Source organism: Ornithodoros turicata, chromosome 2, assembly GCF_037126465.1.
Source record: "Ornithodoros turicata isolate Travis chromosome 2, ASM3712646v1, whole genome shotgun sequence".
Classification (NCBI taxonomy): domain Eukaryota; kingdom Metazoa; phylum Arthropoda; class Arachnida; order Ixodida; family Argasidae; genus Ornithodoros; species Ornithodoros turicata.
Window position 1 is genome coordinate 135,290,934 of NC_088202.1, and position 18,739 is coordinate 135,309,672.

Here is an 18,739-nt window from a genome sequence, read left to right on the forward strand (position 1 = left end):
TAGCGTACATCGTGCTCTCCAACCGCTTCTAGGCACTTCCTTCCTACTCTCATACACTTTTACGTACACACACATTCATACAGTTATACTTTTGGCCATGCATAGTCGTCATACGCATATTCCTACCTACGTGCATATCCATTTTTTCATGTATTAGTCATCGTACATTGTTACGTTCCTACACTGTAGCAGAAAAGTGTACGGGTAACACGATCTGCGCGAGTTTTCGTGGAAGACGTTTCGGCACCGGGACGGGCTGCAGATGGCCATCAGTTCCACGAAGGTGTCGCCTTTCCTTGTTTTGGGGGACCCGTCCGAGAGACATTCGCTCCAAGACACTGCCACAGTTTCTCGCACCCAACAAAGGATTCGGGGAATGCTTTCTCATGCCGACCGAACAGATATAAGCGGAGACCAGAGTGACCGAGGCGTCTTTCTCTCAACCGATGATGAGCAGGCTGGACGGATCGCCGACAGTTTCTCTGTATCATCCAACTCTTGTACTTATGTAAATAGTTAACTTCATTTGCTTGTACCCTGAATTGGCTCATGGTCCTTTCATTGGTGTGTTGCCACGCTACCAGAGACGACACACGCAACAACATCATATATATGTCATAAGTTACTTGGGTCTGACCTGGCCTTAGTCCCTACCATTACTGCACAGACATAGACATAGACAAACATCGTTTGTCCCTTTTGTCCTGGCCACTCTCCCTTAGGGGCTCACGGACATCATCTCCTTGGAAGAAGAAGAAGAAGCTTGCGACCACTGCTCCGAGGACAAAGAAGAAGAGATTGCGCAAGTATAGCGCAAGTTCGTGGCAACTATGGCAACTAAATGAAACTTACTAAATCGGATACAAATACGGCGACCTCATATCACCAGTATTAATCAGCGCTGGATTGAAGCGACTTGTCATAAGGAACTACTATATGATGCACTCTCAATTCATCACTCAAGACAGCTAACGAAAACTTTTTTGAAGTTTGAGACAATCGTACAATTGAGATAATTTATCAAATAAACATGTATATGATTGAAAGAACAGGTCTAGCTTCTTTTTTAGTTTTTTTTTGTCATCACAGTTTCAAATTTTACGCATCGCAAAGAAAACATGATACACATGATACACAGAGGGTGAGAACAATTGCTGCTGACTAGAAAAGAATATTCTACGTGCAAGAATTCTTTCTAAGTCGAATGGAGTCAGAAAGGACTTCCAAAACAGTTTTCTAGCCGAACCGCGCAATTCATAACCCCCATGTCCCGTTAACAATAGAACACAGAGAAGCACCGTCCTTACAAACTTCAAGGCCCAAAAGATTGATCAGACCGAACGCCCCAAGGTAACTGAGGGGGGGAAGGACTTGTACACACAGTGAAGATATGTCACTGAAATTCTCAGGCACGGACTACGTCTTTTTCTTTCTTTCAAAAAGGATCGGTAATTTTTTTGCGAAAACTTGCACGTTTTTTTATGCATTAATTTGCGTGGTGCCTATTCGCTCTGAAAATATTCAGCTCAAATCTCTCGCCTCTTATTCTTGAGCAATGACAAATGCATAACCGAAAGAATGTCGCTAAGCTCTTTTGTTAGCATATCTTGTAGGAGCCCACTGTCGAATCGCTGGATGGAAATGGTCAGTGAACACTGCGAAGATCCCACTTTATCAAGACCCGGAAAGATATTGCTCCATGCTCTCCCTAATTAGGTCCCTGTCATTAGGTCAGGCCACTTCATTTCGACTTCGCTTGACATTTATCCTCCCAAAAGCATGCATTCGCAGCAGAAATGAGCGTCGCATAAATAGTGCCATATGACTGTGGAGGCCAATATGCAGTGCTGGTACACCCAGCAGCGCATTCCTCCCTCAGAGTGACACGCTTGCAGCGAGAGGGAGGGCGCGCATTTACAGATATGTGGCCGAGTAACCCGCAGTCACCTTTGTGCAAGTTCGTACGGTCCCATTCGCTGTTAACGTGTTACTCTGAAGAAGGATTGCGTCTGTTGCGTGTTCGCTTAAAGTGTTGTCGAGCACATTTTGGGTAGAACCTTTACACGTCTCCAAGCTTATACAGAAAGAATTTCAAAGAAGTCAGCGATTACATAACAAAAAACAACGTATATCATCATGCAATTCGTATCCGACAACCTGGGACCTACCTAAGGTGTACAAAAACAACGCCGGTGTACAAAAAAAAAAAGAAAAAAGAAAGAAAACAATTTCGGAGCGCTTCACGTCGCCTCGAGACGCTTTCGAGGTAAATAACTACATGATACCCTTGTAGTTATTTAAAACCTGTGGCCATGACAACAGCTCTTTTTTCTTTCTTTCTTTTCTCTGTAAAGTTATCCGTGACGTAGATGAAGAAGACAATGTGTTCTATCTTGCACGAGGAACTGGCCACTGGCTGGTGGCCACTGTTCCTAGTGGTGGAAGAAGAAGAAGAAGAACTGGTCGTTCTGCGTTCACGGCATCCTTCTGCAATTCATCAGCTGAGACAACTGCATTTCGTACGTGGCGCAAGAAATACACAACGAAGATGAGCTCCAATGCTGAAAGTGCAGAGGTTAGTAACAGTGCAATAGCTGGGGAACATTCGCGTGATCGACAGCTTTGAATGCATATCTGGACCGCTGCTTACTAGATGATAGTATTATCGCCCTGTACCCTCCCGTGTGTGACGCTGTTGCGCTGATGTCCTGATGTGTGGGGGGCCCATTCATTTAAGCTTATGAGCTGTAGTGTTGTTCTTTATTGCCCTGAACAAATCATTGGGCATGTCATCATATGACGCAGTGTCTGTAGCCTGCGTTGACGTGGTCATGCCATTGTGATATCACAGTATTACGATTATTATTAGAGCTAGTTTTATTAATAAACGCAGAGTAATTGGAAATTGGGCTGAATGAAACCTGTCCCTGGCTCACTATGAACCTGTGTAATGCTTTATCTCAAATTCATAATGACGTTCTTATATCACTTGATATTGGTCTGACATTGTGCGGTTGGCCAAAGCTACCATCACAGAAGGTTCGCACGAGGTACTAGCGCTATATCAGGCACTGCGACACAGGAACGGTTATAAACGGGATTAATATCAGTGACCGGAGAAGTCATGTCAATATAGATCAACTCAGGCTACAGTCGTGCGGTATCCGCGCATTGCGAAGACAGGTATAGAAACCAAGGTTTAAACATGAAATGCCAAGACTTCCTCAGTTTGACCCAAATATACTTTTAGCACTCATGGAAGGACTTATTCATAGGTTCACATATATATATATATATATATATATATATGTGTGTGTGTGTGTGTGTATAGGAAAAATCAGAAGATGACAAAGAGCTTACAGGAAAACACAAAGGGGAGTTTATTAACACATATAGGGATAGGGGTCGACGTTTCGGCAGTCAGCGCTGCCTTCGACGGGACTGGGGTTTGGTGACAAGAACAAGCTTTATATATGGGAGAGGGTTATGTACAAGGGAAAGAGAGCAGCGCATGCGCTTTTGTCATGACTAACATAGGTTGGTGACTAAGTGAAAGGGGGATGACCGGGTCTGTGCAGCAGGACCTTGAGGTGATCTCCTCGAGCCAACGAAAATTCTGCAGTAAATCTCACTGTCACATTCAATGGCAGCGTTCCTAACATTAGCCGGATACTCAACCGCCACTACACAATTCTTTCACAATCTGATTGGATGAAGGAAATATTCTCACAGCCACCGCGCGTAAGTTATCGCCGGGCGCGGAACATCCAAGACAGACTAGTAAATGCCAAAATTAACAAACTTCCAGAAAATAACATTGGTTGCCACCCTTGTAATGCAACTAGATGCCAAATTTGTAAATCAATGCAAGCCGCTAACTCTGCAGATAGTACCAGTTCTAATTATCGGGTCAACATTAATGGCGACTTTAACTGTAATTCTTCCAATGTTGTCTATCTTCTTCAATGTAATGAATGCAACGCCCAATATATCGGACAGACAGCTACTTCATTTAGAACGCGATTCAATAACCACAAATCTGACGTCGCGAAGAAACCTAATCTGCCAGTGTCGCGCCATTTCAGTAAACCAGGACACTCAATCACCAATATATCTATTTTCATCCTGCAGTCAGGCTTTCTTTCCCAGCGGCTCAGGGAACAGCGCGAGTCTTATCTCATTCATAAATTCCAGTGTCAGATAAACGAAGATCCAGGAATCCTTTCTACTATTCGCAACCTGCGTTCCTAATCCAGCACAATACATACACTCTTTTGTCTCTTTTTCAGGCTCACGGGTATTTCCTCAAGGTCCTGCTGCACAGACCCGGTCATTCCCCTTTCACTTAGTCACCAACCTATGTTAGTCATGACAAAAGCGCATGCGCTGCTCTCTTTCCCTTGTACATAACCCTCTCCCATATATAAAGCTTGTTCTTGTCACCAAACCCCAGTCCCGTCGAAGGCAGCGCTGACTGCCGAAACGTCGACCCCTATCCCTATATGTGTTAATAAACTCCCCTTTGTGTTTTCCTGTAAGCTCTTTGTCGTCTTCTGATTTTTCCTGCTTATTTCATTCTCGTGGTCAACCGCCCTCCTAAGCTTCTAATCTATATATATGTGTATATATATATATATATATATATATATATATTGTTAGGGAGGCACCAGTTGACTTATAACTAAAAGTGCACTTTTTCTGCCGTTGCGTTCTGAACCGTCTGGATGTTCCTAACCTGATCTAACCTAACAGCAACTAGAAACGGGGCCCAGCGGCGAAGAGGAGGGATATAACTGGCAGGCCCAACGCGAATATATCATGGAAGTAATGCTGCCCATCTGCTCGTGCGGCATGGCCACTGGGATTGCCCTGGGAGCCGTACTTACGAGCTTGGTCCTGCAATTTTTGATCTCACCAAAGACCATCAGGGACATCATTGGGCTCAAGCCAACCACAACCACCCCACGGACCTACTTCGCGTACCCTCCTCCCGCAAACGTATGCTTCACCAGGAGTTGCCGCACGATGTCTTATGTGCTGCAGAGCTTGCTGAGCCACTACGTAGAACCGTGTGACGATTTCTATGGGTACGTATGCGGTCGATATGAAGGCCCGGGAAGAGGAATGAACGAGACTTTGCAAATGGATGTGGAGAAGAGTGCTCGGAAATGGGCAGAAGCTATGGTGATACCTAAGACGGGACAAACGCCAGAGCAGAAATCTGTAGCTCTACTGCGAGCTTGCAAAGCTACGCGCACCAAGTGAGTATCTCCTCAGACTAAAAGTTTAAATAAGACTTGTGTACATATTAGAGAGCTAATGGCTTGATATGGTGCGTATATGACCGCGTAGGCTCGTGCTTGGCTTCACGAGACAGACGCTGAGAGTGCCGATGCCACGTGATCGCCAGACTGTTTGATTTGCGCTACAGACATTAAGAGGCTACCATAGTAACAGCGACAGGATTAAGCAATTTCAGCAAAATTAATATGCTTAAAAAAATTATAAAAAACTAAGAGGATGTCAAAATGAGTGTCCCCAAAAATTTACTGCCAGAGGTTGCCCCATAATAACGCTGCATTTCAATGCGATCGGGGCAATTCCCAACGACGAACTTCCAGAAATGTGCCTACTGCACTTTTGTCATGGGTAGAACTTTGACTAATGCGCAATTAATGAACGCTAAAGTCTCAACGCAAAAAGTACCTGTACAAAAGCTTCACGCAGTTTGCTCGTAGAGTAGTAACTTGCAACACAGTGAATTGCCCAATCGTGTACCGGTTCAAATGCCGTTACTCCTAAGAAGAGCACAGAGTTACCGTCAAGCAAGAACACCTGACATTGACATGCCTGCTCCTGTGGAGCGTTCTGAAGATTGCCGGAAAATTACTGCCGTAGGTAACGGGGCGCGTTCGTCCCCGGTCACCGCCAAACTGTTCCCAATCACGTTTGGTTCCGCCGAGCCCTCTTTGAAGCTGTAAAAAAAATGTTTGTCACTGCTCAAACGTCGCACTGCCGGTACTGCAGAGCTGTTTCGGCCTTATTGGACCATCGTCAGTAGTAGGAAGGCAGGCAGCGTTTTGGACGGATGGCGTCAGAAGGTCACGTAGCACGTGATTCCACCCAGCACTGTTTGCTAACACACCACTGGAAGCCCAGTGCAAAGCCAGTGAAGTGTATAAGGGAAAAAAATTGCTGGAGCTCTTTGGCTGCGTATATAGCACAGTATAAGGGAAAAAAAACTGGTTTGGCACTGGGTTTTCACTGGTGTGTTAGCACACACTGACTGTAGGAATCACGTGCTGCGTGACCTTCTGACGCCATCCGCTCAATCGTTGCCTGCCTGCGTACTACTGACGATGGCCCAATAAGGCCGAAACAGCTGTCCAGTACTGGCGTGGCGACGTTTGAGCACTTAGACATATGCTAGACGTGGAGCCAAAGAGCTCCGGCTTATTTTTTCCTTTGTATGAGACTATGTTCTTTCAAAATATAAAACAAGTGGACATGGACCTTTTTGAGAAGGAGGCACACAACAATCTATACTGCTGGGAATGAGAGGTGCACGATCCTCTCGTTTTTAACTCCCTCGTCGCGATTCTGTGCCACGAAACAACGGGCTCATCTTACCATGTTGACCTGCAAAAGTTTCAACTGGCGACTGGCTTTGGAGGCTAAACATTTTTATACAGCAATTAAGGCTCAAGCGTGTCAGGTCTAGATGCCGTAGCGACGTCAAATTTTGTTATAGAACTCGTGAAGGCCTGCGACTGAACATGATGCGGCATGCGCTCAATGGTAAAGTCGAACCGTCAAAAATGGCGTCTGAGTTTACAGGTCGGCTAGCTGTATGTTATCTGTCATTCGTGGGAGGTTCTCGAAAGTGGAAATTGGTTCTCTAACTGCGCAGAAAATTTCGAGGGACATTAACCTTATCACAACTTACAACGTGCACGACGATGATGTGAGTGAAATCCCCCGCATTCCCCACAGCACCACCAGCAACGGGGTAGAGTATCGCCCCTAGCGATGCAGCTCCCCATTCATCATCTCGCAATAAAGTTGTTGGTGGTGGTAGAAATGACGTGCGAGTGTATCCGGACACAATGCCACTAGTTGAAGAACAAACGAGTAATAAATAATCTTTGTATTAAGTGCGGTGGGGGGGGGGGGGGACTAATACGAAGCTTTATGGTGGTCACATCCTCAGCTGCCGTTCTGAGAATTTGTTGCACGATAGGCTAGTTAAGGTCCTCGTTCCTCCTACAGATGCCCCGGCGCAAGAGTACATGTTTCTCTTCCTTGTTGTAGTGCCTTACTTTCACAAAATTTCTCACATCCTAGAGAATATAGCCGAAAAAGCGAAGGCAGCCTTCATATTGCGTTCTCGAATAGCTCTAAGCTGCCAAGATGAACACCTTCTTCAAGTACATCCAATTGAGTCACCAAACACACAACAGCGGACACCACCTGCGCCAGGAACGTAGTCTACTGTCTCTTTCCCCGTGGGTCAGTGTATGTGGGACAGACTTCCCGTTGTCTTGGGTGGTTAGGGAGTAGGAAGCATGAGGTCTTACTGTATTTTCTAAGCTGTCGTTCATGCCGACCACTTTGCACTAATACGACTATTGCTTGCTGTGGGTAGAGTGGCAAAAAAGAAAAAAAAAAGAGAACGGGTTGTCCGTGATGAAGTGACGATTCTGTCCACGGATGTTTCTGTGGGCAATCCCTCTCTAGCCCACGCGGGCGCGATTCGCGACTTCGTTTTCCACCAATTCTGTGTCCTGTAACATGTTGGATTTATTGTATCAGAGCGCACAGGACGTCTTTGGTTAAGAGGGTGCGCCCTCTCGTTACGCCTCCGGGTTGCCCGGACGCGCACCGAGGAAATCGGCCAAATGAATCACTCGTTACTCGGTGCATGGCCGATGTCCCAAGGATAAGAAACAAAACAAAAAACGGCGCCAACTGTTCGTGTAAAACACTCTACTCTTGGGACGTTCGGCGACACAGTACCATAATCCCTAGCGCGGTTCGCTATTTGCACGGGCATCGCTATGGTGATGCATGTGCTCCAGGAAAAGCATGTCCTCAGTTGCGCTGGTTGACGACGTAGCATTGACAGAAGTACGAGAAAGGTAACGAAGCTTGCCGTAGCCGAGCGGTTGCGCGACGTCGCTCAGCTAGGCGTCATCGCACTTTACTTTCCAATATGGGGACAACATCGTTTAGACCAGTACACGATTTTTCAAAACAGATCCACCGTGTAGCATGCTTCGCCTCGTGACACCCGTACAAAGCTGGGCTAGTTGGTGACTGTTCATAATGGAAAGGAACGAAATGCCACTACGACACAGAGCTCGCACGGATCATCCAAAGAGTTGAGGGTAGCTACTCTTCACATTCCACGATCAGCCGAGGGTAGTGACTGTGACAACACCGGATCGACTAGCGCTACTCCCAGAACAGATGGATGCGGCTAAGAGCAGGGTTGGGGGAAGCCTGGGACACTTCCTGGGGTTTTGTGGTTCCTCCCTGCTAATCCCGGGATCCCCGGGCAGGATTCCGGGATTGATGTAAAACCGAAACAGCACGCATTTGCAGCCTTTGTGTGGAAACTCTTTCTGTGTGCGTTCGTTTTCTGTGTCTGCAGGCGTTCTCCAACTACGTTGTAGTGAACAGTTTTTAATATGCAGCTGATAAAGGCATGCTTTATGGTTTCCTCAAATGAAAAGCTCGTTTTTTATTCGCAGTGATCACGTATACCGCCGACCAATTTATTTCATACTGTCACCGTGTACGAAGATTCAGCTCCGAAAACTAAATCACTAAAGTCTCAAAAACTTGCAAAGCAACAGGAAGGAGGAAACCAACGGAGGGAGCTCCGGCGCGTGTGTCACAGGCGTAAAAATAGTGCATCCTTACCGGCACCAAGGACAAAGAATTGCGTGCTGAAATGAGATACCTCGTCATTGTTATGCTGCGCAGTGCTGTGTCGCGACTGCGCCAATAATAGATTTGAAGTATCCATCAACTCCCGATATCCCGAATTCCGAGATTCCGAGCAACAAACCGGTATCCCGGGATATCCCGCACCCCAGCACTAGCTAAGTGTAGTGGCGCTAGAGCTGCCGACGTCTGCTTCTGCTCGTCTCGGCTGCATCATGGAGGACGCCCGAAAATTGAGTGCGGATCGACCTGCTGTTCTCTTCACAGCAGCATGTGCAGCGGAACGATAGATACAAGACACATCAGCTCGTTGCATGTGACGGTCGAAAGATGCTTGAATATGTGTTGTTGTGGAATATCCACTCCGAGAATGAAGGAACTGTACTTGCCACTTCAAATACGTTTAATTTCAGCGACCAGCTTCAACCATGTCCGAGTATACAGAGGTACAGCAAAAACGTGTCCGCTCCTAACACGAGCGCAAGGTGGAAAAAAAATATATAGAAAAGTCCCCCAAAAGGCTCACACACACGCGCTTCTTACACGCGTTCTCAGTTGCTTCGTAGTCGTCTTACGATGCACACAAAGAAAGCTGCAACATCCTCCCCCGCGCAAAATAGAGTTAGTCAATGTCTAGTCATTTCTAACGGGTACAATAGCTGCACAGGCCGTCGAGTTATAGTCCCATTGGGTAGCCTCACTGTACAAGAGCGTACATTGCCATCTCGACCGGGATGAACTTCGTTGACTCTAGCCAGCTTCCAGATATGTCGAGGTGTCTTATGGTCGTGAAGAAGAACCACGTCCCCTTCCGAAAGCTTTGGGAAGCACTCCGTTGCGTTTGTTTGATGAGCTGACCCGAGCTCGAGGAGATACTCCTGCTTCCATCTTCTCCAAAACATGTCTGCAATTTTCTGTTTGTGTCGCCATCTTCGGATGCTTGACTGGGCTGTCGAGGATTGAACTTCATGCGAAGGTTTCTCGGGTAGTGCCGTTAAGGTCCTGCCTATTAGTAGATGAGCTGGAGTCAGCGCGGCAGGTTCGTCGGGAGTGGAATGAAGAAAGGTGAGAGGTCTGGAGTTAACAACTGCCTCTACTTCATGAAGAAGAGTTTCCATCTCTTCGAATGTGAGGCACTGTCTTCCCAGAATTCGCCGCAAGCAGCTCTTGACCGTCCGTATCAGTCGTTCCCACATTCCGCCCCACCATGCAGCCCGTTCTACGATGAACCTCCAGTTAATACGTCTTGCAGACATAAAGTCTTGTGATTCGGTGCTACGCATTATCCTCCACAAGTCTTGAATGTCCCTCGACGCCTTCTTGAAAGCAAGGGCATTGTCGCTGTATATGATAGAAGGAGTTCCCCTTCTTGATATAAATCGTCGGAACGCCGTGAGGAACGCTTTCGCCGTTGTATCGGTCACTAACTCGAGATGAATCGATCTCGTCGTGGCACATGTGAAGAGGAGGATATATGACTTAGAGGAGGATTCGTAACCTTTACTAGCTTTGATGTACAACGGTCCCGCAAAGTCGACACCTGTGGTCTCAAAGGGGTGAGTCGGGTTTGTCCGAACGTCTGGCAAAGGCGCAGTTGGCGCTGTGATTCGAGTAGCACGAAACCTTACGCACACCGTGCAGTCGTGTATGATCGACTTCACAATCTGCCTGGCCTGGACTATCCACCACTTCTCTCGCAAGGTCGACAATGTCAGTTGTACCCCTCCATGTAGCGTTAGTTCATGTGCATTCCGAACAATCAGCTTGGATAGCGTGTGCTTCTTTGGTAGCAGAATGGGATGCTTGATATCTTCAGTGTTGTCCGAGCACTGTAGTCTGCCCGTAAGCCGCATCACTCTATTTTCATCGAGAAACGGATTCAGCCTCAGAAGCTTGGATGATTTGGCAATTTGCTCGTTGCGACTGAGTGCGAACGTCTCTTCGGGGTAGACTTCACGTTGCACATGTCTCACCCATAACATCTCGGACTCCGCCACTTCAGATGCCGTAAGCGCCCCTATGTTTTTTACATTAGTGCGGCAATTCCACACAAATCTTCGTATCCATGCGGTAACCCGCACAACGCGGTTGTAACTGCTGTACTTAGAAAGCTCGAATAGAGGAGAAGGCCCCTTTAAATCACCTGCAATCACTAGTGCGGCTCTCAGCTTTTCTTCCTCGACGCTCTCTAAGTCCGCATCTTCTTCACCGCAAGGCTTTGGCCAAACTGTGCGTGGATGGGCAAGCCACCCGGGTCCTTCAAACCACTGTGTGTTCTGACTTAATGACCTGACGGTGAGTCCCCTTGTTAAGGCGTCCGCTGGGTTATCGCAGCCTGGGCAATGCCTCCACTGCTGCTGACGGCTATTCGCCTGGATCTCTGCCACTCTGTTCCTCACGAAGGGTTTCCACCTCGTTGAGTCACCTCGGATCCAGCTTAGCGTAATGGTGGAGTCGGTCCAGAATGTCGTCTCAAGGTTCGACAAAGACAGCGCCTGACTCAGGAACTTGGCTATTCGCACTCCTATCAGGGCCCCCATTAGTTCCAGCCTGGGCAAAGTGATCTTCTGGAGTGGTGCCACTCGTGACTTTGAAAACAGCAGGGATACCTTTGTTTCTTCAATCTCACTCGTGCTCCGTAGGAGGGCGCATGCTCCATATGCCTGCGGACTAGCATCTGTGAAGATGTGCATTTCATAAGTGTACAAAGACCCTTCGGTTGGAAGCACACATCTTTCCACTGAGATCATATGTAGGTCGGGCAGCTCCTTAAGCCAGAGGTTCCATGTCTTCGATATCTCCTCTGGAAGTTTGGAGTCCCAATCTATCTTCGCCTTCCAGAGTTCTTGGAAAAGCATCTTCACTCGAATGGTATACGGTGACAGGTACCCCAGAGGATCGAACAGTCTGGCGGAAGCCTGCAGTATGGACCTCTTGCTGTCTTTCATGTCGGCAATGACATCCAGCAGGTGCTGTGCTGAGAAGCTCAGTCTGTCACTAGATCGGTCCCACATCACCCCAAGTACCTTAGTGTGTGCAGTGTCGACGAATGATTTTCCTTCGCTAGCTCCGCCGGTGTCGGACTGCAGGAACATAGTCTGTAGCTCAGCAGAGTTAGACGCCCATTTGCTTAGTTTCATTCCTGCCCTCTGAAAGATGTCTTCCGCCTTTTGGACCAGATGTTTCCCTTCCAAAACGTTGGCTACGCCCACAAGCAGATCGTCGACATAGAAAGAATTTATTAGTGCCTGGGCCAGATCTTTGTTCGACCCCTCTACTGATCTCAGGTGATGCTGTAGAGTTGCAGTCAGCAGGAAAGGACTCGCCGATGTCCCGAAAGGCACCCTCGTCATTCTCCAACACTCCACTTCAGGCTGTGGATCGTCCAATGTTGGAGCATGGTTAAACCACAGGAAACGGAGAGCATCTCTGTCTTTCTCTCGAATGCCGATTTGCAGAAATGCCTTTCGGATATCCGCTGTGATTGCTATTCTGTGTAGTCTGAAACGCAACAGGACAGGCACCAAATCGGCTCCCAACTTAGGCCCCTTCTCCAAGTGGTCATTCAGCGACGTAGCTCCAGATGCGTGTGATGAGGCGTCAAACACCACACGTATCTTCGTTGTCGTGGATTCGCTACGTACTACTGCCCTGTGAGGCATGTAGTAATGCAAACCAGTCAGGGCTGTGTCTTCGTTGGCCTTCTCGGCGTGCCCATTTTCAAGGTAGCTCCTTATAACCTCGTCATACTTCGTCAAGCAGTCATTTTGGAGTAACCGTCTCGTAAGTCCTCGCAGTCGCCGGTTGGCTTCCTCGAAGTTGTCTTCCAATTCTTCTGTACGAGGCTTCCAGGGTAGGGCCACCTCGTACCGGCCGTCCACATAACGAATGTTTCTTTGAAATACTTCAAGCACCGCTGTGTCATGCTCGTTGTTGTTTGTCGTTACGTCTGCGATTCCAATACTTTCTAACTTCCAGAACTTCTCCAGCACATCATCTGGATCCACACAAACTCCTGTTCTTAAGACGCATATCGTCGTGGCTGCTGAAGTTTCAGCATAGCCATGTGTGACCTGTGAAGGCCCTTGAAACGTCCACCCGAACACTGTTCCAATTGCTACCAACTTGTCATCGTCTGCATGCCTCTTCACTTCTCCTGTCAAGAGCTGCCACATTTCGTCACTGCCTATTAGCAGTCCAATGCCAGCTTCACACTGAACATTGGGGAACAAGGAGTCGTCGGCTATCTGCTGTCCTTGTCGACGAAGCCTTTCGACGAACTCCTGATTAGCTGGAACTTCCGCAAGATCCTTGCAAATGAACGGAATAGTGGTTGCGCGTATGACATAGTCCACAGGACGATACTGACTCCGCAGGTGAAGTTCAACCACCTTCCCTAAGTGGGTCTTGTTAGCGGTAGACGAACTGGCAAAAGTGTTCAACTGCAACTTGCTCTCACCTACAACTTTCAGTTTCAGCTTCTGCGCAATGTCGTCACGGATGAAGGTCAGCTGACTACCTCCATCGATGATGCCACGAAGTTGGGTACACGCGGTGTCAGATGACGCCCATAGTCGGAAGGTCTGCAAAAGAACCTCGGCACGTCCCCGTTGGTCCCTGTGCTGGGTGGTGGTCATTATGTTGGTCACGGTGTCGTTGCTACTTGTCGGACCTGGTCTCTTTGAGGGATCGCAGACGACGGAAGCGTGTCTGTTTCCACAATGTTTACAGACAACGTTAACACGACAGTCCTTGGACCGGTGACCTCTTTTCGTACACCGAAAGCAGCGCATATCCTTTGACAGTTTTTTAATCTTTTTGGCGATCGATAGTCCAGCATTGCAGTCCAGTGTGCTGTGGCCAGTTGATGCACAGAACACGCACTTTGGAGTTCCTTCAACGCATGCTTGGAGAACCGCTCCGGTAGCAATAAGTTTGTTTCTTGCCCCGTTAGTATGTTGGGCCCCTGAAGCCTTCTGACTGTATTGCAGTCCAGACCGTTCTAGGCTATCTAATTCCGCTCTGATGAAGTCGAGGACCTTCGACAACTCATCTGTAGTCTCTACGCCGCAATCATCTTGAGCAACTGGCCTGGTAGACCTATCCCTGTGCTCTGCGGTCCCGTCGTCGCTGGGGGTCCTCTTGTGTCGATGCATTCGGTGGTACTCAACCACCATCTCTGTAGGGATAGCTGAGAAAAGGATATCGACCATCATCGACGAGTAACTACTTGTTGACACTCCCAGCGCCTTGAGACCTCGCATGTTGGCTTGTAAATGGTCATACAAAGACCGTAGTCCATGTACGTCTCTCTGTGATTTCACAGCTGGTAAATCCCGTAGCCTCGCGAGATACTCCCGTTGTATAAGAGAGGTGTCTCCGAAACGCTGCGATAGTATCTCAATCGCGTCGTCGTAGGAAGACTCTGTTGATTGCAGTCCACGAAGGGAATCAGCTGCTCGTCCTTTCAACGACGTGTTTAGGTACTGGAACTTCTCTGTCTTATTCAGCCGCTGGTTTTCATGTACTGCCGTCTTGAACTGCTCCCAAAATGGTCGCCATTCTGTGAGCTCACCGGCGAAGGTCATCAACTGCAACTTAGGTAGCTTGATCCCCGCTTGGACTTGTTGGTTGATCTGTGGCATACGAGGCGACACTGGCTCCGACTGAGGAGAAGCCATGTGCCGTTCCAAAAGCTGAAAATCAGCCAGCCGTGTCCGTAGTTCCGCAGTCGCATTAGCAGTTTGCTCTTCATATCGGAATACTGCTTCGTACTCCGCGGGTAAATCCTCATCCTTTATGAAGGGCTCGATTTCTGCGTTCACCGCTTGTAGTTCCTTGTAACTTTCTTCTATGCGAGCTAGAAGTCCATTCAAAACGGTCTTACTGACACCGCGACGTCCTGCCGAAGATCCGTGACCTCGTTCACGAGTCGAGTAATTTGTGCACGCCGTGCTGCTCTTTTAGGCTTAAGCCGGTCCATGATCAGTCTTCGAAACGTTCAATATCTTGTACAGCCAGGCCAGTTCCCGGGTTTCGGCACCAGAAATATGTTGTGGAATATCCACTCCGAGAATGAAGGAACTGTACTTGCCACTTCAAATACGTTTAATTTCAGCGACCAGCTTCAACCATGTCCGAGTATACAGAGGTACAGCAAAAACGTGTCCGCTCCTAACACGAGCGCAAGGTGGAAAAAAAATATATAGAAAAGTCCCCCAAAAGGCTCACACACACGCGCTTCTTACACGCGCTCTCAGTTGCTTCGTAGTCGTCTTACGATGCACACAAAGAAAGCTGCAACATGTGTATTAGAGCTAGCTCCAGACCTAAGAAATAGTACTACCGTTCCTCGCAATACGCTGTAAATAGGTAAATACCCTTTGTTCATGGCATGGATGCTTTACCAACACACGAAGATGATCCCGCGCCGAGTTCAGCACAGCCAGATGTTCGATGTTGAACAGTCAATGTCGTCTGCTGTAGCGATGTGGGGGATCGTATTCCCGACCCGTTCCACAACCATCTCGAGGATGAAAGGGCTTTGCCGGACGGATATGCTTGGAGCGATTACATCCTTAGGGGGCGTTTTGAGCCCTTGGTGCTCAAAACGCCCCCTAAGGATGTAATCGCTTCTTTGTAATCTTCTTGTAACCGATTCTTTAGTGTAGGGGGCGTTTTGAGCACTTGGTGCTTTGTTGTTGTGCGCTTGTTCCCTTTTCTCACCGTTCTGTAGTTCAGTGGCGCTTCCTTCCTCTCATTATGATTTCCCTTTCACTGTAATGTCTGTATTTAGACGCTGCCTCACTGGATTAGAAACGTTCGTTCGACTTAACCTATCTGTGATGAAGTGTATTTTATTCCGCAGCAACGTCAACGACCCAACGGACCTGCTAAGTTTTATTGCGCATCAAAGCGTGTCCCTAAGTGGTGCAGATACTTCCGATCCCTTCGGCCGCATCTTCGGGTTATCCTTGCACTACAGCCTGCACTTCCTTTTTGTGGCTGCAGTACCAAATTCGGGAGATCTAACACCTTCAGGCGAACGGGTGCTGCGTTTGAATTACAACAAGAAGTACAAGTCTTGGATATTCCGCACACCCAGTGTAGATGTCAACTACTACACCAAACGGCTGACTGCGTTTGGTGTAGATACTTCACTGGAGCCTGGTATAACTGGAAGTGAAAGTGTCGTTCGCCAGGTTATGCAGACACTGACAAGACCCACGACTCAGAAAAGAAAGTTTACCATCGCAAGCTTAGGTATGAACAGTGAACACAAAGTGTACAGGGTGTCTCAGATTGAACTGAATTGAATTTATCATTATTATATAGAAGTAGTAGTGAGGCCAAGTGGTGATGGCGTACGCGTGACACCGTATCGCGACATGTACTACACCATTGGGGGGTCTTGAGTACATACCTCTCCGAGAAGACAAAAATCTGTTCTATAGTCATCGGAGTGCAAAAAGTTCTCTTTCACAGCGCTATCTGCCTCGGAATTGCGTATTCTTCGGCGTGTTTGGCAACAGTGCATGCTGATATAAAACTAACAGCCTGAAGGCTAAGGACTACGACAGAGCAGACTTGATCCCCGCTTGACATCTTTCTTGCGTTTGTTTGATTTGTACGTACATTTCTTCGCGCCTACGAGACTGCATGAGAGCAAGGGCTAAGGGTCTTGAGCACACCATGTTGCCAAACATGTGGATAGCGCTCTGAAAGTGAGTCTCAGAAACCAATTACTTACTTGAAAAAATCACTACCCGATGAACTTTTTTTTATTGGTGAGGTATGTACCCAAGATACTGTCTCCGGTGAACATTGAACACTGATTTTTGGGGAGCAGATTTTTATTTGCGGCTAATTAATGACGTGCGCACATCAATTTCACGCTCCATGGCTATTGGACGATACGTCAGAAATGCTTGCAAAACAGTTTCCTGGTAGGTGGCACCCTTCTCAAATTATTCGGGCTGGGGATTCATCTGAAAGAACATATATACATTTGTGCCCTTATTTGTACTTTGTTTCAATGTTGTGAACAGCTTTTCCTTCACAATGGGAGATAGGCAGCGATTAAAAATCGCTCTGCTACCTATATTCTCATGACCAAGGAAGCGTCCGCAAGCAAAAATAATCACTAGCTAACTGTTCGATACTTTAGAAGCCTTTGCTGAGTTTCATGCATCCGGTTAATGCAGGATACACAATCGGCAGCCCCCGCTTTTGGTAGCCTAATACTGAGGAAACTATCCTTTTTCAGATTCTACAGCAATCCCAAAGGCGACCTGGCATGCAGCTTTCATGAAGTATGCATCGCCACACTATACAGAGAACGACGAAGTCATAACATCAAGAAAGGTGCTAGACCTTGTAGAAGGGGTTTTCGGGGGTGTATCAAAGCAGCGCATCAATCTATTGGTCCTGTGGGAACTTATTCGCCAATTTGGTCCATACGTCAACAACGAGCTTAGTGTCGACGACGACGATTCAGCTTACTACGCCGGCTGTGATAAAATGTTGGAGCAAGTTGCCCCCATGAGTTTCTACTACTCTCACAGCGTTGTCACGCCTGCCGCCCTTCGATCGGTGGGATCCCTAGCATCTATCATTCAAAACGGCCTTCTAGCGTGGATTTCCACATCGACACTTGTAGACAAGCAAGTTTCCTTAGACAACGTGGCGAAAGTGAACTTCGTGCTTGGCTTCCCAGAAGGCTTCCAAACCAAAGAGGACTTGGAAATGCATTGGTCGGTCGTGCCTAATGTTGGTGAACGTTTTCTTGGAATATGGCTTCGTAAGCGCAAATCTGTGGTGACGTGGAAACTGAGCAATCCCAGAGCTTTCCTCTTTTGGCAGAGTAGGAAGCAGCTTCCGCTCCCACCTAAGTCCCACGTTATCGGCGTGCCAGCGATGCTGCTTCATAATGTTTTGTTCCGTGAGGACTTATTGGCTGCAGTAAACTACGCTGGCCTGGGGCACCTTATAGCCACTGCTCTGGTTGAGCGTTTCGTGACTTTCAAAGCCAGCAAGACGCTCTGTAAACAGACAAGTTGGTTGCTGGGACTGCACATCGCCCACAAGGCCTACCTGCAAAATTCGGTGGAGCAGGCAATCCGCTTGCCGGTGTTGGGCCTGTCATCCCGGAAGCTGTTCTTCGTGTCAGCTTGTCTGAAGACGTGTGCCTTGCGCGGCCTAGACGGCACGGAGGAGAACGCAGACTGTCATGACCTGGTCAAGAATATGCAACCTTTTGCCGAAACTTTTGAGTGTGCGGCTGATAGTAACATGAACCCCAGCCAAAAATGCAGCCTGTCATGACTCAGATAATAAGCTGCGTGTGCGTATTACTCTGCATCTAATTTTCCATGTTACAAGTTTTTCGTAGGTAGACATCCTTGCATCTTTCAGCATACTGAAACATAATTGCTTGCGTCCATAAAAATATTTCACTTCAGAAGATACAGATGTAATTATTGTGATTATTTTTGTTCTTATCGTCCTGTGCAGTTGTTGTACGAAGAGCTGGTATAGTCTTAGAGCATCGGGGCATCCGAAGTCTTGTGTGCACAGTCAGGATGACTTTCGCTCTTCGAGGGACGCAGGCAGATGTTATGTGCAGTGTGAGTGAATACGCATTGTTGCTTAAAGGTGTTGCGACACTTTTTCTCATATATATGCATCGTACTGATTATGAGAACACAGTGAAAAAAAAATTTCCTCTCGCTAGATTGGTTCGGAAAATAGGCGCAGCCAAAAACTACGACCCACGATGTGACCTCACGGA

At 47.6% G+C, this 18,739-nt stretch overlaps 1 protein-coding gene across 1 annotated transcript; it reads left to right on the forward strand.

Moving 5' to 3' along the window:
• The first annotated feature begins 2,405 nt into the window (after positions 1-2,405).
• On the forward strand, positions 2,406-18,633 carry LOC135384108 (uncharacterized). The gene is made up of 4 exons (XM_064613331.1): positions 2,406-2,575; positions 4,753-5,261; positions 15,818-16,212; positions 17,216-18,633. Exons 1-4 carry the CDS (start codon positions 2,549-2,551, stop codon positions 18,271-18,273), a joined length of 1,989 nt encoding a protein of 662 aa, XP_064469401.1. The 5' UTR covers positions 2,406-2,548; the 3' UTR covers positions 18,274-18,633.
• Positions 18,634-18,739: the final 106 nt, after the last annotated feature.